The sequence below is a fragment of the Perissodus microlepis genome, chromosome 2 (genome assembly GCF_051167445.1).
Source record: "Perissodus microlepis isolate ML-2025 ecotype Zambia chromosome 2, ASM5116744v1, whole genome shotgun sequence".
NCBI lineage: Eukaryota > Metazoa > Chordata > Actinopteri > Cichliformes > Cichlidae > Perissodus > Perissodus microlepis.
Window position 1 is genome coordinate 15,534,052 of NC_140462.1, and position 22,383 is coordinate 15,556,434.

General features: G+C 39.5%; 2 protein-coding genes across 18 annotated transcripts in view; one reads left to right on the forward strand and one right to left on the reverse strand.

Annotated features, from left to right (window-relative positions):
- Positions 1-1,927: 1,927 nt before the first annotated feature.
- Positions 1,928-21,335, forward strand: tex11 (testis expressed 11). 2 transcript variants are annotated; one of them, XM_084949687.1, is made up of 29 exons: positions 1,928-2,272; positions 3,411-3,523; positions 3,823-3,907; positions 4,389-4,468; positions 4,552-4,632; positions 4,741-4,860; positions 5,088-5,168; positions 5,292-5,377; positions 5,454-5,511; positions 5,603-5,698; positions 5,793-5,874; positions 6,119-6,197; positions 6,324-6,475; positions 6,645-6,730; positions 7,022-7,159; positions 7,315-7,417; positions 7,545-7,669; positions 8,220-8,305; positions 8,936-8,989; positions 9,102-9,142; positions 9,254-9,331; positions 9,443-9,513; positions 10,707-10,820; positions 11,032-11,098; positions 11,279-11,428; positions 11,537-11,645; positions 11,749-11,869; positions 12,457-12,624; positions 20,415-21,335. In XM_084949687.1, the coding sequence occupies exons 1-29, from the start codon at positions 2,245-2,247 to the stop codon at positions 20,514-20,516; spliced, it is 2,754 nt and encodes a 917-aa protein (XP_084805813.1). In that variant the 5' UTR covers positions 1,928-2,244; the 3' UTR covers positions 20,517-21,335. The 2 variants fall into 2 exon arrangements, with proteins under 2 accessions (XP_084805813.1, XP_084805815.1); XM_084949689.1 differs by lacking the exon at positions 20,415-21,335 and adding an exon at positions 12,972-13,793 and having other exon boundaries at positions 1,929-2,272.
- Positions 13,408-22,383, reverse strand: part of dlg3 (discs, large homolog 3 (Drosophila)) — an 82,093-nt gene continuing 73,117 nt past the window's right edge. For 4 of the 16 annotated variants that reach the window (XM_084949729.1, XM_084949736.1, XM_084949704.1 and 1 more), the window contains 9 exons: positions 20,520-20,696; positions 20,335-20,410; positions 19,617-19,719; positions 18,089-18,130; positions 17,828-17,878; positions 17,385-17,746; positions 17,159-17,268; positions 16,981-17,072; positions 13,408-16,610 (listed from right to left, as the gene is read on the reverse strand). In XM_084949729.1, the coding sequence (XP_084805855.1) occupies positions 16,504-16,610; positions 16,981-17,072; positions 17,159-17,268; positions 17,385-17,746; positions 17,828-17,878; positions 18,089-18,130; positions 19,617-19,719; positions 20,335-20,410; positions 20,520-20,696 (1,120 nt within the window). In that variant the 3' untranslated portion in view covers positions 13,408-16,503. Of the gene's footprint in view, positions 16,611-16,980; positions 17,073-17,158; positions 17,269-17,384; positions 17,747-17,827; positions 17,879-18,088; positions 18,131-18,894; positions 18,941-19,616; positions 19,720-20,334; positions 20,411-20,519; positions 20,697-22,383 lie in introns of all 16 variants that reach the window. The other 12 variants (XM_084949805.1, XM_084949832.1, XM_084949768.1 and 9 more) reach the window with 5 other exon arrangements.

Here is a 22,383-nt window from a genome sequence, read left to right on the forward strand (position 1 = left end):
AAATACAATATACTCCCCTAACAGAGACATATGGAAACTTAGGCTTTCATCTTTTTCTTTGATTTGAATTGCGTGCATACATATAAAAATGGGAATATTTCAGCTTTTAGAGAGAAAACATTCACTTCAATGAAGAGACTAAAATATCTAAGTGAGATGTCAGACTTTCATAATGTCATAGTGCTTTTGCCTACCTTGGTGCCTTTGAGTATCAAAAAGGTATGAATAAGGGTGGAAGTTTGATTTGGGAAAGTGATGAATCTGTCAGAGGGCACTTTGTTCTTTACACCTGTAAATGGCAGTAAAAATGGGAGTCTTTTTAATACTATTATTAATGTTTTGTATGATTTGAAAAAGAATCATAATTCAAGCTGAAAATTAAAAAAGCCTTACCTGACCTCCTCTTTCTGCTTAGCTCTGATTCCCTCTCTTTTCCTGATACCTGTTGCCAGAAAGAAACCAGAAAGTTTTATGTACTGTGACTTACAACTAGATTTTTGGTTTTAAACATAAGATAAATTGTTTTGTAACCATAATATCAGAAGGAGTTGGCGAGATAATATTACAATTGCGTGTCCGTCTATGATACCTATGATATTCTGACTATGATACCTGTATTAACAACCACAAGGAGAGACACCTGTACACTGAAAAACAGAACAGGTCTCTGTTCATGCATTTAGAATTACTAATAAAAAAGATGGATGTGCTTTTGTGGTAACATTACAACTTACAGTCCAAATACCAATTGACTATTTTTTTATTTGTTGCCTGGCAAGCTCTCTTTTTCTGTGTTATCCTGATGTCTATATCTACAACAAATAATAAACCCTTAATTTCCCACACTAGTTACTATAAGTACAGGTAATTTAATCTACTTGCCAAGCATGTGATGACTGGAAAATGTCATTTGGCAATAAATGTAAACAAGTGCACTAAGCCAGTCTTACAAGGCTTCTTAGATTTACCAAGAAATAAGGGCTTATACTTTTTTTTTTTCCTTTTTTCCTTCCTTTATAACCTGTAAGTATAATATCAACCATAGACTTTATTTAAGAGCTACTGACGCCAACATGCGATCAATACCAGTTAGTGTCGGCAAAGTTAAAACTTAGAGCACGCCCTGTCAAAACATTTAGTTTTCTACAGAACTCCATTATCTGTAAGCAAACACGTGTCTTACTTTGTTTTGTACACTACTAGCAATTCAGCTTTGCGGTGAGTTGAGCTGACCTTAAAATGACTGAAAAATCAAATTTAATATGACTTTGCTGTCTTATTTTATGTTCCCAGAAAGCTAAAGCCCTGCATAGCCTGGATCATCTTGTGCTCCAGTAGATGACCCTTCTCTCAAAAGTCCTTGCTGATTCTTATTTCTGTTTTAATTATTTTTAAATTGAAATACTACATAAACATAAGCCATATACATAAAACACTACACAACACATACATAGACCAAGGTAGATAAGGGAAATGAGGGGGAAAAAAAGACAAATCATTTTCAACAGTTACATTTCTTTGACCTTCATATCAACATAGTGTTGCATCTGCAAATAAATAGAAATCTTGCTTTTATAATAAATATTTCTCTTTAAACATTTCAAAACTGTGCAGTTTTCCTTCTTTCATTATATTGTATAGAAATCAGAATGCACACAATAAAATCACAACTCAAGGATTTGATAATATAAATGTCTCGCTCTAGTTTATGTTCTTTTATGACAGTTTTATATACCTTAAGAGTCAATTTGGGAGGTATTTTCTTTTTAGTGTTTTTCCATGTGTATTTTATGATGGGCTACATAAGTACAATAGCACTCATCTGTGCTGCAAAACAATAATCTCTAAAAGAAGGTAGTCCCAATATCCCCATTGCAAAGTTTTGAGATGAACTGTAGGTCTTGTAGGACCTTGCCCCTTCTAATTCTCTAGCAAATAACTTTCTATAGAAGATGGGGATAAAACAGTAACCAACAGAAACTGTCTTTATCCCTTTGTTTAATAGTATTTGATTTTTGTCACACCTGCAATTATTATCAAGCTAGTATTAGGAACAGTTTAAGGTAGGCAGAATAATTCCCTCTATTGGAGTAATAGCTCTTTTATATTGCCGTTGTTTTGATAACCTCGCTCTCTTTTTCGCGGGCTTTTGTGATAGCTGTCAATCAAATGCCAACATTTCAGTGAGGAGCTAGCTGCTAGCACCTAGCCTAACAGATATTTTTATTCCACGAAAAGTTAGACATGGTGGAACTTACCTCAACTGTGAAAAGTGAGTAACTGACTCATTCTCTTGACCCACCTATTTATTTATTAAAGTGCTTTTACGAAACCATATTGGGTACCAACTGGAGCTGGAGCTTAGTTGTTAATTTAGCTTCCAACCTAGCTAATTCACAAATTGTTAGGTTGCGTCTATTATCTGGACGCACAATAGCTAATAACAGTTTTTTCCCTCTGGTATATTAGCTAAATGTTACTCAGGCCATGGAAGTAATAGTTATTTTTCTAAAAGATAAAGGGAACTAAACAGGCAAAGTCTGAAAATCCCAAAAGTTGTATTAAATTAAAACTTACTGCTGTTGTGACTAAAGCAAGAAAACATTAGCCAGTAGGCTGCCATCTACATTTGTAAGTACAAATCTACACCTGGGTAACAATTTGAAACTTTTAAAGCAGTTTTTAATGGAGAGTAAATTCTTTTTATTCAGTGGGTAAAAAGGGTACTTGAAGACCTTATGTGTATTTCAAACAGGGTCTTAGAATTTTTAAAGAAACTGCTTTGTTATAGACTTTTTATAAATTTTGTGCAGCCTGTGAAATGCCTGATAATACAAATGATTAGAGGCATAAAACTGGGGTTCATGTTATCCACTAAACTGCTCATGTTATCTTGGTCACCAGCCACAGTGAATTATTGTTATATTTTACATTATTATAACAAGCTAGCCCCCTAACTTGACGCTAATATGTAAATGAATACTTTTTTAAAATGGCAACTAATTAACCTAATTTGGGATGTATGACTCATACTTCATTTTAGATTATATTCTACCTTAAAAGATGAACAATCATTAATAAATGGCTTAATATTTCACTGCTAATAGCCTAACATTAAGACACAAGAGAATATCTGAATTATTTTTGAAATGACATTAATGTAGTCAAACTGGATTTTGAGACAGATTTTTAACTTAAACAAAAGAATAGGAAAGTGGGGTGCTCTCCATGTCACACACTTTATTTTTGCACAAACAGTATCTGGTTTTCTTTATAGTGTAGAAAATTTGGATATTCTTATTGCATGAAAAATCAGATGTCACTTTCCACTTCAGAAGACAACATGTCCTCTGTTACCCTGTTTGTGTCCTGTCAACGTCTGTCTTTGTTGACTTTTTTCAAATACACAGGTCTCACTGAGCTCCTGCTGCAAAAGCAGCTAACAGATTATGATGAAGTGATAGAGAAGCTCTTCTCTGAAGTCCCTGGACTTGAGGCTATGCCCAAAATACCAGATCCACAGGTAGACAAAAACATGTCAGCTTGTTTAACTATACGCCACAAGTCAGTAGTGATGTAAAGTTATAGTATAACTATAAAACCCCCCAAAAAATAAAATAAAATGAAGAATTAACAAATACTTATGGAAGAATTCTTTTACACCGCTAATATTCTTATTGCTGAATTAATCTAACCTACTACAAGTTATATGACTGCTGCAATGGTTCCATGAAGTTTAAAGACTTTAATTTAATGTAATATTGTTAATACTCATATACAAGAAGCTGGCATAATTTTTTGTTGTTGTTGTCTTGTTTACAGCTGGAGGAGTGTGCCATCAAGCTGTGGAACTGGGGAGTTACTAAGAATGTGGGTGTCACAATAAATACAATTCAAAAAGCCCAAGGTAAATTTGTATTTGTATTGTTCCACCCCTTATTTTTTGTATTTTGCTAGGAAAATAGGAAATAGATACAGAAATGCATTTAAACATACAAATGTGCATGGAAATATACAAGATAAAAACACAGTCTGTGCTATTCTAACAAGTTTCAAAGTTAATATTTGGTATGAGCACCTTTATTGTTCAACCCATCCTAAATTTTAAAGGTTTCTTGTAATTTCTTTAAGTAGTCTTCAGGAATAGTTCTCCAGGCTTGTTGAAGGAGATTCAAAGCTCTTCTTTGGAAGTTGGCTGCCTTTTTTCAGTTCTCTGTCAAGATGATCCCACTTTGATCCCATTTTGACTTTAATAATATTGAGGTCTGGACTCTGAGCAGGCCAGTCCAAGACTGATTGTGTTCCACTGTGCATTTTTCTATGCTTTATTACAGTGGTAGTATTTTGGGATCTTCTCTCCTCACATTCAAATCTCACTATGCTTACAGTGCGTCATGTTGCATGCAGTCTGTTGTACTGCTGTGAGCCTGAGAACCCAACAGAGGGCACCATTCGCAAGCAGATTCTGGTAAGCAGTACTGAAGGCAGCCTCTGTGAGTGCCCAATGTTTCAGGAGGACAAGGCATGTTTGTCAGTGTCTAATCTTTACAGATGGCCAGCAAAACAGGGAGAACCTGGCTGGACTGCAAAAATCCCCAGATGGCAGATAAATACTTAAGCCTTGCTGTCAAGGTGAAGAAGAAAATAACACTCATACTGATAGTCTCTTAATTCTGTGTAGGTTTGAAGAAAACACAAATACCATGTTTTTAGAAATGACTCAGAATCTAATGTCCCCAGAGCCTTGAAATCCTCTACAGCCAACTGATGTCCAGAGGCAATGGCACAGCTGACATCAGTTCATCCAAGGAGGATGTGGAGAAGGATCTACTTCGAATTCTCTCATACCAAGCAGAATCGGTGAGCTGTGGCGCATGTGATGTTCGACACCTTCGATGTGAATATTTGTTCTTGTGATATTTGGCAGCTTAGGAAGTGCCATTCTGACAGACTTGCAGTGTGAAGTGTGAGACAGCTAAAATGTGAACTGAGAAACAATGAGAGGGGTAAATTTCTGACAGCTAATAGGGAGTATTATATTGTTTGCTGACATTTAATTATAAGTTCAGATCTGTTCTCCTTTACAGGCCATAACTCAAGGCAATAACAAAGAGGCTGTGGCCTACATTCAGCGTTGTAAAGACATGTTGCTGCGACTACCAAAGGATGTAAGAAAAAAGGCCATCTGTTGCTATTATAACAACACTATATATTGATTTTTCACTTTTACACTACATATTGTTATGGGATGTGTGGGGGATGTTAACTGTGATTATACTTTCTCAATACAGACTGCGTACCTCTCCCTAATGTGCTACAACTTTGGAATAGATGCTTACAATGTGAGGAAGTATGAAGACAGTGCTTTTTGGTTGAGGTAATATTCTAATGTTCAGTTTCCCAAGAAAAATGTTGATAAAGGTTGCAATCGAAGAGAAATGTTTCTGTTTCAGTCAAAGCTATGATATCGGGAAAATTAATATGAAATATGGCCCTGGATCTGAAGTTTTGGTAAGACAGTACAATATAAACTTTCATACAAACATGACTGTCATTTAGAATTACAATTGTAATAAAAGTGATGTTAATTTCCCTACAATAGGCCAAGGCTTTGCGGCTCCTTGCCACTGTTTATTTGGAGTGGGACTGTGAGAAGTTTGCAGAGAAGGCGGTCAACGCTGTTAGCTTAGCAAACAAGGTGAAACATTAGGAATCATTTTTAGATTGTTATTTATATAAGCAGAGGAAGCAGAGGAATCTTCAGCTCTTCAGCTAATTCTGTAATTTGACAGGAATGCTTGAGCACATATGGACTGTACTTAAAGATCAAAATACTCCTGAGATGTGAGTCATCAGACAGTGACTTCAGAGCAGGTTAGTTGATGCCACAACCAGAACATATTGAGTTATTTAGACAGAATTTGATTGGTGCTGCAGTGGGTTGTTAGTCTCCAAAGTGATAAAACTGTGGGTTAGGTGTTCTCTTAGAGCTGTTCTGACTACAGTAGCAATAGATACTTATACTGAGAGCCTTGGAAAGAGTTAATATGTCTCTGTAGATGACTTCAGCAGAGTTACAAATGCACATTAAAAAGCATTTTTAAAAATTCATTTTCAGGACTTAATGAGATGCTGGAATCCGAAGTTTCTCTTGAGCTGTGCCTAAGCACAGTGAAACTGTTAATCTCTGAAAAGAGGTAAAAATCTTTGTATGGTAATAATTCCCATTAGTTCTTTGTAGAAATATATAATACAGAAAGAAGCATCTTTTTTTAAGTCTCAGGCATATTTTATCGATCTGAATATGTCTGTTATTTTTCTAGAGAAGCGCTGGCTTTTGAGTATTTGAAAAGTGTGTGTCAGCACTTTGAGACATCCCCTGACCTGGGAACTGCTCTTGTCTTGCACATTGAGCTGCTGCTGCAGAGAGGCAAAGAGCTGCTGGGCAAGCAGAAGATTGAGGATGTTATCACTGGTACTTTATTTTTGCTATCAGTACTATAATAAATCTAAATTAAGACAGAAAAAAATTAAATTGCATGACAAATACTATATATTTATCACTGCGTATAGTATTAAAAAGAATGAATAGTACTTTAAATGTGCTACTGTATTAGTATGATAACTTTTTTACACCCACATAGGCCACTGTACAGGCAAACAGCTGACCCCACAGGCCCTTACAAGTCTCCATGTCTTGCTGTGGGATAAAGCATCCAAGTACTTTGAGGTACACATCTATTCACAATGCATTTTAGAGTCCATACAGACGTGCATACTTATAAGCATGTTCACAATCTGCAGTGTTGCTTCACAACAAAAAGGCAGGTGGCCACAAAAAGGTCCACCTTAGGTATTGTTTGATGTTTCCTTATAAAACAGCATGTGTATGTTAGAAGTTTTCCTATAGTGTTAGTTCTTGTTCTCTGACTTTGCACGATAAGTAAGTAGTTTATTTAGCGTAGGTTCAGTGTAGAGCTTTACTTTTCACATGGACAAAAGTTTAACTTTGTGTTTCCAGGCTGGAAGCTATTCTGAGGCTCTTCAGTGGTATAACTACTCCTTAAGTCTCTTCAAGGGAGGTCAAATGGAGCCCAACTTAGCCAAACTGCAAAGAAACAGAGCTTCCTGCTTCCTAAAACTTAAGCAACTGGAAAAGGTAAGAGAACTTGAGGCTGCTGTAGTTGGTAATTTTAAGAACACCAGTATTTATATGTCACTAGTGACAACTGAAGGTGTCCCTGGCATATATTTTTTACAGTTACTGCATGCAAATATGTTTTCATCTGTATCAAAAATCTTAATTTTTGTAAGGCCAAAGAAGCAATTAAGGAAGCACAGAGATGTGATCCAGACAACATTTTTACTCAGTTTAGCGTATACAAGGTGGCTGTCCAGGAGAATGAGGCAGAGAAAGGTACCTAAAAAAGATTACTTACTGGGACTGGGGTGCTTTATAAATCATACTAGTGTTGCCATAATAACAGCAATATTTTCACCATATTATTTTTGATGATGTGGCTGATTTATTTATTTTTTGCTAGCCTCAGGTGCATTGCATGCAATGGGACGTCTGTCCAAGAATCCTGTAGCCTATGAGGACAGACTGCTGGTGTCGGAGGATGCTGCTTCCAATCTCCTGAGTCTGGCTGCTCAGATTGCTTTGGAGGTAGAATTTATCACAGGACTCATTGCTCGTTTCTGTACACCAGTCCTTCAGTTTAGGTCTGATTGAGTTATTATTACATTTCCCGGTCTTATGATGATATAGCGCCTCATCAGTGCTATTTGCAGCTTGGACAGAAACTGGCAGTTTTTGTGAGTGGGAAGTTGATGAGGGATTATGTCCTTGTCACTGAACTCATACTGGTTCCTGTGCATAAGGGGCTGAGAAGAATAGCATCACTGAGAAGATGATCGAGCATGTTAAACCTTTCCAGGAAAATGTCCAAGTCAGCTGGGATCAAAGATAAAGCTAAAATATTTTTCAACTCTTGTTTGTGTAGACTTATACTGCAGTCCTTCCTCAATAGTTACATACTTTATACTATTATACAAATAGATGTGTTACAGTAACTTTCCCCAGCTATTATAATCAATAGTTTCAGTTATTAAATCAGCTTGAATTTTCTGTGAATTATGTGATTCTGATGCGTATCGATAAGTATTGGTGGTGGGTGGCATTAATGGTGATGAGAAAGTTTCTAACTCTGTGACAGAATGGACAACAGGAAACCGCCATGAAAGCACTGGAGATTTTGTGTGAACACTCCAAAGATCAAGCACAGGTTCTGGTTGCTCTGAGGTGTGTGAAAACTTAAGTATAACCTAAAAAAAAAAGAAGCAACTCACTTTTATTAAAATAGTATCTGACATGAATGATATGATGTGACAGTATGTAGCCAAAAACAGATTGAGTACAGAGCCTTACACATAAGGCTGTTATTAAATAAACATACAGTTACATACACTCATCATGAGCACAAAGAACATTTTAATTTGGTACTTTAATAATTTGAAACCCTGAGTTAATATTCATGGTAACTTAAAAAAATAAAAAATAAAGCTTGCACTTGTGAATAATTGTGTTTTTTTTATTATGTGCTTGCTTTCTTATTGTCTTGATTTGGATGCAGTCTTAGATACGTATAAATTTGATGCTAACACCTAACTTTGCTAATGGATATCATGTTTGGTTTTTGAGACTGAAAATAATGACTCATGTTTAAATCTCGAATTGGGTCATGATGGTACTGCGTCACACATTTAGTAGAGGTGGCTCAGAGATTGTATTTAGTCTCTTAGTTTTCCACACACCTCTATGATCCACTGACCTATATTCCCTCACTTTTTCACTGAAAGTATGTCTCTGTATAATACAGTTAGTAGGTGAAAGAAAGGAGGTCAACACCAATTTCTTCATTCATCTTTTTAGGTGTTTGGTTCGGCTTGTTCTCTCCACAATAGAAAAATTGAGTGATGAAATAAGGTGAGGTGAGAAAGAGGGAAAATACCAAATGTTTTCATATTTCAAATTGATGCTGATTTAACTGAAAAAAAAACAACAACAGATCTACATTTCCTACATTCATTCCACGCAGTGATGTAAGTCTGGATGTCTTGCTGCCGCATCTAAAAAAGGGTAAGTGCAAATCCATGAGGGTTTAATTGCATTGTGAGTGGAAGTGTCTCAACTACAGTGTCATGTGTTGTGCGTCATAACTCTCGGATGTTTTCTTTGCCGTCACTTCAGCTCTGCAGACAATTTCACACCCCTCTCACATGACTGTCGATCAACGCACAGAGGAAGCTAACTGGTTCAGAAAGATTGGTGCTAAGATTCTTTCTCTTCTTTTCACTTCAATTTAACGTGGTATGCTATCACTTAAAATCTTGCAGCACCTTCATTTTGTCTGTGTGCTCATGTGTGTCCTTGTTACAGCTTGGAACTTGGCTTTGCAGTGCGAGAGCAGCCCTGACAAATTGAGAGATTTCTTTGTGCTCTCTTACCAGGCAAGTGTCCTTATTAGCTTTGTCAGGTGAATTAATCAATGTCTGCTCTATGTGGGTGTAGATCAAGAACACCTGAACAGGAATAAACATTGCTTTATAAATAGAAACGTATCAGTTTACACTCACAATAATATGTGTTCCTTAACCTTAGCTTTAATGGAATACATACCATTACATTTGGATCTATTAAGTTTGATTTCTGCCAGCGATTTTCTCATGTCTGATTTACATACATGCCCTGATGCCTAAAAGTACCCATATACAATTATTTTGATCTTATTTATAAGAAATTCAACTTACTTTTGGTTAAACATAGTCAGAATTTAAATAGAGTATTTTAGAAATACTTTCCTACATTATATGTACAAAACTATGGACCCACCTACACATTACACTTACATGAGCTTTATGACAACTGGTCCCCTCTTTGCACGTATAGCAACTTCCACTCTTCTGGGAATGTTTTTTGCAAATGTTGGAGTGTGTCTGTTGGAGTTTCTGCCCATTTAACTACGACTGATGCTGGACATCACAGTCTCCATTTTACTTCAGTCCTAAAGGTGTTTGATGATGGCAGCTAAGACCTACCACACCAAAAATTATCCAGCCACACGTTAATGGACCTGGCTTTGTTCTTTTGGGAATAGTTATGCTGGAAGAGAAAAGGGTCTTTTCCAACCTCTTCCCATAGATTTGGAAGTGCAGAATTGTCAAAAATGTCTTTGTAAGCAGAAGCATTAAGATTTCCCTTCGCTACTGCTAGGAGGTCCAGGCCAACCTCAAAAAACAACCCCATAGCTTTATTGAATTCAGTGAATAAGAGGTGTAGCCTAATACTTTTGTCCATGTAGCGTATCATGTGTTAGTTCCTTTGTCATACGTGCTTAAATGTCTATTCACTGTGTCTAAATGTCTATTCTGACAGTGGCTGTGTTGTGCTCTTATTCAAACTGGAAAAACTGAGTCCATATACGTTGCTGCCTACAAACGAAATGAACTACAAAAATATAAGCCCACAGATCATGACGTTACTGGAAGATTTTTAAAAGTTCTATTTGTCTATCTGTACTTTGTGCCTACCTGTCAGTCTCAAACTCTTGAAAAAGAGAACTTGATCTCAATGACAGAGCTTTTTTAAATAAAAGAATAAATAAATATTAAGGCTACATGTGTGTTTCTACATGAAACTATAGTTCTCCCAGCTGTGCCCACCTGATCGCACTCTCCTCATGGGCCAGAGGACATGTCTGCTAATGGCTGCTGCTGCTTCTTTGGAGCTCGGCAGGAAGTCTTCTCACCCTACCCAGGTGTGCCACCCACTGCCCATCTCCTACATTTAGCACACTCTCACTCCACATGGATGGAAATTTACCAAGACCAGTGGAGAGGAGAGGTGACTAACAACATCATTGGTGCGGGCGTAGGTGTTTAATTTGAATCCCCCTGCCTTTGAAAAGGAACTGAACACTAGGTGGCGATGATTAATCCAGAATGCTTTGCATGTTTGTCTGGTTCCAGGAGTTCACTCAGACTCTGGAGCACATTCAGATCTGTTCAGAGGTGTGGAAAACCCTGAAAGCATCAGGTGCATTTAGCAGCTACACTATTCAAACTAAAAGCAATTTTTATTTGCAAAGTGTAAACTATTTAAAACACAGAAAAGTTGAGTTAAATACAGTTATATGTTATTAAAAAGCTGACATAATTTTTTAAGTCTACTTCATGAAGTGAAATTGAGCTATAAAAATGTATTCTCAATTTACAGGAAGCTTTCCAATGGACCCGACAGACTCTCTACTACTGCTGTATGAGTTTGAAGCTCGTGCTAAACTGAATGATCCCATAGTTGAGGCAATACTGGAGTCTGTGTTGGAGCTTGAAAATGTTGAACCCAAAATGTTAGAGACCATGGCAGGTTAAAAAGGCCCTCTATTATTAATCATGTCTGTGCTGAAATACCTAAAGAAACACATCAGTGTTTTCAGTATTCACTCTATGCTCTTATTGTCTTTCCTTTATGTAGCCTTGGCAATGGAGTCTCCAGCCTATTTCCCTCTGCTGTGCAAGAAGGCCTTGAGGGTTGCTCTCTTTCTGCACAAGAAACAACCACAGGCTGACCTGGCGCACTGCAGGCACACCCATCACTACCTTTAGCATTTCATTAATGAGCATTTTTTTTCTTTTTAGATTTTGAATGAATAGGTTATTGACTGCTTTTCTGTGTCCTCATCTTAGCAAGTGTGTTCACAGCCTTATCAAGCTGTCCCTCCCAAGTGGCGTGTCAGAGGTGGAGGCTCATGTGCTCGAGGAGGTGTGGAACTACTACGAGGAGGCCCTGTCCATCATTGCAGCCGCAGTGAGTCAGCACCAATCACACACCGACATCCCTCGGCTCCCACCTCCTGTTCCCTCCAACAGGAATGCTCCTGCTATATAATTCACCCCCTCTTTTCCACTCCATGCTTGCCTGCTGTTCTAGAAGCCTCTTTTTATCAATGGGCTTTCAGCCGCACTCCAATTAGCAGATGCTTCCATTCACCACCCCTTCCTGCCAATTTGAATGTTAATGCGCTGTACAAGTTGTCACACTGCCGGTGAGCTACAGCTCTGAAAGAGACATGAAATTATTGAGACATTATGCAGCTTTAGAGGCAGCGCACATTTCCCCTTTCATATTTAGTTATTACTTGAAAGCTGTGGAATTCTTTGGATCAAAGTAAATGGACAAGATTAAAGTGTTGTGAAATACGAATGAACCGTTTCCACTGAGTTTGTTTCATGCTCTGTTTTTATGACTTACAAGCACAAGTAAATGTTAATATACAAATGGACAGGATTTGATGAAAGTTTACTTGGCATTTGCTGCCTCAACCCACAGAAAATGATTTGTACAAGACAGTAACCCAGGTGGCCTTTTGAACATCTTCCTGATCTTCTCCGTAGCCGGACGACTTCCCAGAGATGGAGACCTTGTGGTTGCTGACTCAGGCTTGGAACACTGGGATTTTGCTGTACAGCTTGGCTCAATACCCCGAAGCTGAGAAGTGGTGTGGCCTGGCCATGAGCTTCGTCCGCCACCTGGGATCTCTACAGGAGAGCTATGAGACACAGGTAGAGGACTGGTGGAGAGAAGGAAGGGGATGAAACACTGGGTTGATAGTAGCTTAAATCATCCTGCTGCTTTGTTAAATACAGATTTTGGCAGAATTAAATCTACATGTCATTGTACAACTCCAGGGTTGCTCATCAAAATACACCAATTATAGTTTTGAAGTTAGCTCAAGGAACTTCACCAGAGGTGATCCTTTAAGTATTGCAGCTTTGTCGAGAGAAAAGTATGGCAATAAAATACAGTCTCATAAGGTTAAACTGGGACACAGCAATGAAAGTAACTGCTCCATTGTACTGCTAGAGGTTTAAAAAGCTTAGTTATACAGCTGTTATTTATGTACCCACAGATGTCTGGTCTCTACAGCAAAATCCTGGACAGATTGGACAAAGCAAAGAAAAATGTCAGCATGAAAGAATAGACAAACAGGTATAGGTCAGCTGTCGGGAGCCTGGTGCACGCCTGTTCTTCGGGGAAACCTACCTACGTTTATTCAGTTCAGTTTTTAACACCCTAATGTTCTCAATGTTATGAGAAACATTTACCAGAAATTCCAGTTTGGTATGTTCTTTTAAATTATTTTAACTGTGGCGTATTCTAGTAGACTAGTACATTCATTTCTGGTCTGATTCTTACCTGAAAATTTGTTCTAAGCTCCTATCCATTTATACTTTTCCGACAGAAACTAAAAAATAAAATAAAATAAAAAAAATCTACCACTGCAATAGTTGTTTTTAAAGCCAATCTGTATCCCAAAGTAGAATAAAAGGCACATTAAAATCGTATCTGAGTCACATATTTTATTTTCAAACAAATAAACTCTTGTCAAGTCCCAAAATAAAACCCAAACAAAAGTTGCAGGACTGTGTTCCCTCATGACTAGGACAGGGAAGACCATGAGGCCAAGTGTCCTGATAGGCTGTACTACCTGCAGTGACAGGAAGGAAACTACTGTACAATCAAAGGGTTCATGTTTGCAAGCACTTACTGCACAGATGTGCTATAACATAAACATATCATCACCCAAAAGTACAAACAAGAACCCTGACCCCCCCACCCAAAAAAATAAAAGTATATATGTCGTCATTTCTCTCATCAGAACAAAGACCCTCGTCAATTATACACACACAGAGGCATTCAGGTTCCATCTTATCACAACCTCAATGGAAAAGTGTAAAATGAAATCAAGTTCTTTGGGCTTTGACATGGCTGACTGAGGTATGAATACCACACACATTGTTAACAGTCAGCTGTATTTCAACTAAACGCCAGAGTGGACCAATTCTAAACCTCTAATAATGTACTGATCAATGCTCCTGCTTCCTGTGATATTGTGTAGGTTTCTGCCTGCATCACTTTATTTTACAATATATTGTTTTTTTTAGTTTTTTTTTAATCTATACACCCAGACACGTTCCACAAGAAATCACATGTAGACAGGCCCTACTTGAGGGAACTGAATTCCCAACTGACTAGTTAGTGTTCCAATAGGCATTTGAAGAGAAATACCAACAATACAGCACATTTGTATGGAAATTATATCTCAAGAGTAGCTCAAACTTTACTTACCTGACATTTGTGGTCTATAAAACATGTTTGTCCCAGTTTGATTCACACATGCATGAAGCACAGGTGAGGGGGATCTGCTGGGGGCTTATTTACATCGTACAGCTACCACACCCTTTGAAACAGTCTGCAAGCAGTTTATAAATGGCTCTGTTCCCTTCGGTAATTCCCTGAACTCTGGTTTTGACACAGGTAATGACAGCTGGTTTAGCAGTGGTGCCTGGCAGGTGGGCACACCTGTTCAGAAAATGCCTGCAGGTACAGGTGCTCTGTGGGTGGGAGAGAGCAAGGGACCCAGGGGTCTAGGTTAACACTTCTTGTTTGGGTCTGGCTCTCTGAGGAGAAAAAAGAAGTATATCCCTTTGCACTCTTCCAAAAAAAAAAAAAAAAAGCTGAGGAAGAAAGCAAAAGCGTTCACAGGGTCAAGGGCCACAGCACTCCTCCTTCAGACGTGCTCTCTCACATGCACACATTAACATATAGTGCCAAGATATGCATGGAAGGATGGTGCAGGTCATTTCAATCCTGGTGACGCCACAAAGCAAACTCAAAGGTTACCAAACTGATGGCCTTGAACAAGCTCCCAGCCTTGCAGAAAAAAGAAGACAGTACAGCCCGATTACACTGTCCACTTGTAAACAGCTTTAACTAAGCGACAGTGCCTTTGAGTAGTTTGTTCACATTTGACAACTGTGCAATCGCCCAAACGTGGCTGTTCAGTCACGGGGAAATGGTATCTGTATGTTAAGATTCCTGAGCTGGCCAAGCTCACCCCCAGACGTGCCAAGAGCTCAACACAGTGCTTCAGCACCTGCCAACAATAGATTAAGAATTCATCGATTTATAGATGCACAAAGCGTAGGTTTTCTCAAACCCAACTTTAGTGTTTTTGGTTGGTGGATTGGGGAGGGGGCAATCGAAAACAGGTTATAGTTACTCTAATATTTAGGACATCCAATACAGTTATTGTCTTGTTCTACCCGTTTTAAGGCCACCATCATGGCGGCAGATACGACAGTACCGTGTGACCAATCAGAAGAGAATCCTCTGGGAAGGCAGAGAGTGTAATAGGGTGATCTGCTGCTCAACATGAGTTGGGAGGCTCTGGTTATCCAAATTGCAATCCATTGGCCAAATTCTTCTTTAATTATAAAGGAAGAGGGTTGAAATACAGGGGAGGGAAAGTGCCATCAGAGGCAATTTTTTTTTCTTCTTCTTTTCTTAATCTATTGCACTCAAGTCAGGCCTCCTGACAGTTGGAGGTCACAAATAGGAAAGATTTTCCTCATCAATTGTGTTCAGCCTCCCTCACAGACAACAGTTAGTCACAAAACAGAATTTGTATTTGATGTAAGGCAGTTTGGTGTTTTGCAGAGAGCCCAGTTACACTTCTCTACCCCCGTCCTTTACACAGAGCAGCTAAAAACCACAAGCAAAAAAAAAATCCCACAAGAAAAAATAAAAAAAACAAAAAAAAAACAAAACAAAACAAAAAAGGAACTAACAGCCCTCCAAATTGACAATTCTAGTGAAGTGTAAAATGTGTAGTTTTTAATATGTAGTAAAATCTCAGTAGGATTTCATCATTTATTTTGTGATTTCATAATATAAATGTAGAGATTCACAACGCACTTCTTCCTCTTGATCTGCCTCCCAAGATGTCTTTATCGGCTGCAGCACAGACAACTGGCAGATGACCAAACAGCAAGCTGGTTTGTGATAAATAGATCAGTTTGTAGGCTCCTCTACTAATTTCCTCAGTCGTTATAAACAAGAGAGATGACTCCTTGAACAGTACCATCAGCAGGGCTCGATTTATCCAGTCTTTTTTAGAAAAAAAGAAAAAACCCTTTATTGGTCTTCAACTTCTTGTCTTGCGTGTCTTTTATAATGTGATTTGATGAACATTTACAAAGTGTTCCAACTTGGTATGATTTGTCTCTGATCCCCTGAAACTTCTTTTTGAATCCCAACTCCTCTCCAGATTTCTGCAAAACCTTCTGATCTTCAGTCAGTCCCAGTTCACAAAAGGATGTATTCCTTTTCCCTTTTGTTTTCGGTTGTCAAATTCCTTTGGAATGGCATTTCCAGTCTTGAATGGATTTGTTGAGAAACTCATGCAGGGGTGTGCACAGTCACAGTAATGGTGATAAGACTTCTTTTTCATTTAGAGAGTAACATAATGATGACACTAAAACTTGATATGAAACATATCTGCAAAAAGGAGGTGAGGAGAGGGGCTATTTGGGCTTGGGTGGGGTCTCTGGGAGGCAGGAGGGGAGCTCTGTGCCGATGCAGAGAGGACGGCAGGAAGCTCAGAGTTTCTCTGAGGAGGGGATCCAGATGTAGGGCCCAGACTGCTCCTCAATGATTAGCTTGATTTTGTTGTAGATCTCCTCTAGTGAGTCACCCTGTACAATAGCTGAAGGCAAACACAAAGGGAGAGAGGTGTGTTATTTGGTAGCATCAGAACTAGAGTCCCCCCCACCCTCCAAAAAGTAACCTAATCAAGAAATTCTTCTGTTGATCAATCAATTCAGTTGTTTTATGAAGCCAAAAAGCCAAATCATAAACAAACACACACCAGCAGGTCGTAAATAAAACTTAAAATCATGGATTGAGATTATTCACCGAGGTCATGGCTCAAGGGAGCTGGAGGGTCAATTTCCTATAGACTTACATACAACCACAGAATTCATTGACTTTAGACTTCAATGACAATAAATAACCAGATCACTGAGAAAAAAAAATCAAAACCTATATCCCAAATTGTAAGTACAAATGAGACTGACCTGTGAAATACTCCCCAAAGTCTTGCTCCAGTTTAACTGCCTTGTCAAAGACTTTATTGGCCTGCTCATATGTCTGCCTCTTATTCATCTCCCTGAAAGTAACAGTAGTTACGGTTAGTATGACGGACACAGACCAGCTGTGATCTTGATGACAGTATGTTTAAAAGCTTCGACTTACATTAGGGCTTCAATGGATTTTGGTTTGATAAAGATGGCAATCGGATAAAGTTGTGCTTGCTGCAGTCGTTTTATGGCATTCCCAGAAACATCCAGAATGCAGTGTTTCCCCTGTAGGCAAGTAGAGAATACTTTAAAATACTCAGTGGTGAAAATTTAATGCTTTCTGATTTAACAGGCCGCCCAATCTGGTAACCCAAGCTCACAGAGAAATGCTCGATGCCTACCCTCTCAGCCACAGTTCTGACAGACAAGATGCTTGTCCCATAGAGGTTCTCGTTGAACTGGCCCGCTTCAATAAACTTATTATCCTGGATATCCTTCTCCATTTGCTCTCTCGAGCCCACAAAGTGGTAGTCCTGGCCGTCAATCTCGTTCTCTCGCCTAGGACGAGTTGTATCTGCAGAAGTGAATGGAACAAGTTTATTTTTGTTGCTGCTATTTTGTTTAGCGTACTGTGTAGAGGTGTCGAGTGTTGTCAACTCACGTGGTACACACGAGCCAAACTTGTGGGGGAACTCAGAGATGAGGTCATCATTTATTCTGTCCTTCATTGGGCCCAAAATTATCACAGGTCTTGTGTAGTGGACTGAATCAGAAACAGAAGGCAAGTGAGGACAAATGTAAAAATCTACAGCATGACAGATTGTGGAGAAGCGATTTCACTTACTTTCCTGTCGAATGACTGGCTCATAGGAAAGAATTGTGTCCTCCTGACCCTCTGTAACAACAAAAATTTAAAAAAAATGAAATTTTACATCCTGTCTGAAGGAATTACATAAAGCTCCCACAGCTGACAAAACTCCAAAATGAAATATTAGGTTGCAGATATAATTTCACACGTACATTTAAGGACATCTACCGTGTTATTCATCTATGTGGGCAGAGTAAAAGAAACCAGAGAGACCATGAGAAATTAAAGGTGACTCACTCGAACTACTTTCGCTGTCACTTGTGTTGGATGTCAGGCATTCTGCAAAAGCAAGAGAGTTTCAGATCATTTTACAAAACCATAACCATAGTGGCATTCAAGTCAATTCTCTTCCTATGGGTGAAATTTAGTTTCACCTGCCTCAAAGGACAAAAAGGGGAAAAAGAAAAGCACTCTGTTTCTCAGCAACTAGGCCACATAAGAAAAAGGGGAATAACGAAAGCAGAAGTTTGGTTTGGTGCAGCAGCCATGCTCTGGCAGTATTTGGGAAGTGGTTTTAGGTGCAAGCAATAGGAAATTAAGTGCTTCCTGTGATAACATCCCAAATGACCCACAATCCCCAGGCCAGTGTTTCCTATTGCTAGATCTGTGCCGGTGGCAGCTGATTTCATAGCATAGAAAAGGCTGAAAACATACGGCGCTACACTGTAGAGAGAAGGGAGGCAGGAGCTGGCTGGCTTTGGGGAATAAAGCAACACCCTGCTCTGGTGATGTATTGTAGCTCTGTGCGACCTTGTATGACAAAACTCTACTAAACATGTAGAAAAATGTTGTGAGACATTCAAAATAAGTGTAATGTTCACCCAGCCTCTCTTGGGAATGCTTTTTATTTAAAATATATATCCACACTGTGAATCTGAGTAGATGTGTGAGTTTGTTTTTTTCTGTGAGCACACAGATAGGTTTGTGTGTGTCACTCTAAATTTTTTTTCTTTTTTTGCATTCCCAGCTGGGCCTGCGGAGACAAAGCATTTTTCTCTGAGCTCAGGGGACAGCTGCTTGACACAGTACAACCACACACTTACTCAAACTCTTTGATCCATAAAAGTCATCGCTTAACCCTGGGAAGTCCTAGGTGTCCCGACAGGTGAGAGCAGAAACCAAGAGAAGAAAGCAGACAGGAAGAAGAAGAGGTTAGTGAGAGTTGGGGCAGGGAGAGAGAAAGAGAGAGAGGAGTGCTGTGTAGTGCTCGCCAGGCCCACTGACACACGGTGCTGTGGTACTCATTTAGCCTGAGCTCCACTTTGTTCATAGTAAGCCACGGCCTTTCAATTACACAAGCCCAATCCTATTAAAATGGGATTTTGACCTGTTAAGTGTAAAAGCTTCGGCCCGGTTAATGAGATTCTTCCTGTTGTGGGTCAGTGACTGACTGGGAAATTGATCAGGCCTTATATACAAGGAGTAGCATCACAGCATTAGAAGGCGTGTGTGTTAATACAGCCGAGAACACACCCAGCTGGCAGCACACACACAGTTGGAACACTCCTCCGGAGCCCACAGACAGACACACCAGAGAGAACCCCACATCTCCAGCTCAGTGGTGCTGGCTCGTGGCGTGTGGGGCATCTCTCTGGGACAGTGAGAAAGGGATGAGAGTGCTGCCATTGCACAAACCATCCCTGGAGGTGAGCGGAAAGATGAAAGTTGAGAAACAGAATTGAAGCATGAAGGGGAAAGAGGATGAAAACAACACCCCTCCCCCACCACTACCACCGCACACCCCAATCACACAGCTGGTACTCACGTTCAGACTCCACCAACTCCTGCACAATATTCTCCTTGCTCTTGTAAAACGGGAACTTGCGTGAGAGGTTGAAGCTTTTTTTGCGCTTTACTTTGACTGGCTGCTATTTGATGTGTGGGTGAGAGAGGGGAGGAAGGGAGGGAGGGAGGGGGGTTCAATGAGAGGGTGAAAACAAAAACAGAATGGGTTTCAATGAAGGTACTTCAACACCCATGCAAAATCAAACAAAAACAAATGAAATGTAAACAAACAATTCACATTAAATAATGAAAATGAAAGGCAGGTAATGGGTGGATATGAATGGCACATCAATGTGAAGGAAACAAGCATCCGTTTACCAAATTAAACATCTTCAATAAATTTAATCCTTGTACCACAGAAAATAATACAGACCAAAATTAAAGCTGATTTATGCTTCTGCAAATTACATCTGAGAGATTGTCGTCTGACAGACGTGCAGACATTTTGCAAGTGCACATTTCTTAATATCACTGAATGCACGAGCTGTGGAGGTTGCGGAAATCTCTTCCTCTTCGCGGAGCCTCTGGGTAATCTATATAGTAATTCGAGAGCTTTTTGTGCTTGCTTCAGTGAGCAGGTGCTGGTCCCTTTCCCACACTCAGGGGGGAAGTAGGCCATCTCCCTGGGAGCCCAGCAGCAGCTCTGAAGACAGCCGCTCTGGCACCAGGGCAGGGAGCAGCTGGCCCTCTACACTTACCCTGTTAGACTCAATCATGCCTGTCCTGGCGTGGAACTTGACTGTTTTTAACCTGGCCCGCTCTTTCTTCTCCACTCTAGGGAAAGAAAGAGAAATATATCAAGTTCAGGCCGGACATGAATAGGAGTAATCACATTAGCCTTGTCTGGCATTCGTACACCGCTGCAAATGAAGAGGAGTGATACCTTTTCTTGCTTGGAATGACCCCAATCTGCTCACTCTCTCCGTGAGGTGTGACAAGCCTCGCCTGCCACCACTCATCATCAGAAGCGTTTATGACATGAAGGATATCCCCATAAGAGAAGCTCAGGCCTTGGCTAGGCAGACAGCTGTCCCTCGTTCGATCGTAGTCAAACAAAGCTCTGCAAAAACAAAGCCTTTGGTTACGCTCTTTCATCTTGTATCTCTGATCAAATTACTGTACCGAGCATTCGAAGTTGGCACAAAATGACAGTTCTGACTCTGCAGCATTACATAATTGCTCTTTGTTACTTTGTCTATTACTTCACATTGCTTGCATGTGGGCTGCGATTTGACAACATTTTAAATATTTGGTATTTAGAAACGCTATAGCTGATATACAGTACTGTGCAAAAGTTTTAGGCAGGTGAGGAAAAAATGCTGTAAACAAAGAATGGTTTCAGAAATATAAATGATTGTTTATTGGCTCCAAATGTATTCTGCAGCAGGACAACGACCCCAAACATACAGGCAAAGTCATTAAGATGATCACAACATCATTGAGTGTGTCTGGGATTACATGAAGAAACAGAAGGACGTGAGGAAGCCTACATCTACAGAAGATCTGTGCTTAGTTCTCCAGAATGTTTGGAACAACCACCAGCCGAGTTCCTTCAAAAACCGTGTGCAAGTGTACCTAGAAGAATTGATGCTGTTTTGAAAGCAAAGGGCGGTCACACCAAATATTGATTTGATTTCGATTTCTCTTTTGTTCATTCACTGCATTTTGTTTACTGATGAAAATAAATGATTAACACTTCCATTTTTGAAAGCATTCTTTGTTTTTTTCTCACCTGCCTAAAACGTTTACACAGTCCTGCAGTCAGAGATGCCACTCATATTTGTGACAAAGCCATATACAGTCAAACTTGAATCCAACTCATTTATACATTCAACAATCAATTTTTTAAAAGGTGCAACAGAAAGCAACTTCAGACATTTACTAAGGCATGCCATTCATTTTCATTTGCTGTTGCCACATACTTTCCACTTCAATAGACCACGTTTACAGTCCAGGTACGTCACTATCTTGTCTGACAGGTCAAGCTACAGCTACAACTGAATCTAAAACTACCTGCTTTACAGGTTTAAACTTCCCTTGACCCATAAGCCTATATCTACAGGCTACAGCATACTCTAGTGGACAGACAGACTGAGCTCAACATGCATTTTTCTCCTCTGTTCTAAAGACTTGAGCCAGTCTGCTCCTGCCAACTGAAACTGGGAACGTCAATACATAAAGACTACTGGTGAAACTGTCATGGTGCACTATAGCTTATCTCTTTGTGTGCTTACCAGGGAATCGAAAGCACCTTCAACACAGGCTGAGGAGTGATAATCAAATTCTTTCCCTTAGCTATTTTATGGTACCTTAACACAGACAGTGAGAGCACATGTGATACTTTCAGACTAAAAGATTCCTGAGACTGGGCTGGGTGGACATGGCGGCTCCCGCATTAGCCGGCAAAACTAGATAGCTTTTCCTGCATAACTGCGGGCTTAGTCACCTGCACAGGAGCAGGCTAGGCTCTATATGCCTCACAGGAATCAGTGTATATGAGAGGCATTACTCACGATACTCCTCTGACCATAGCAAGCCTCCAACGTAATAACACTTATGTACCTTCTGAGACATCCCAATAAGATCCGAGCTACTTTCAGGAGTAGTTTTAAGATTCTGATAGTTAAAAACAACTGAAGAGGCGGCTTGGCTGTCAGAACTGAAAGGGTAAAGTGAAATGAATTAGTGCTTCAGCAGAAATATGGGGAAGCACTTTTGACTGCGACGTTACATCACACGGTCCTTTC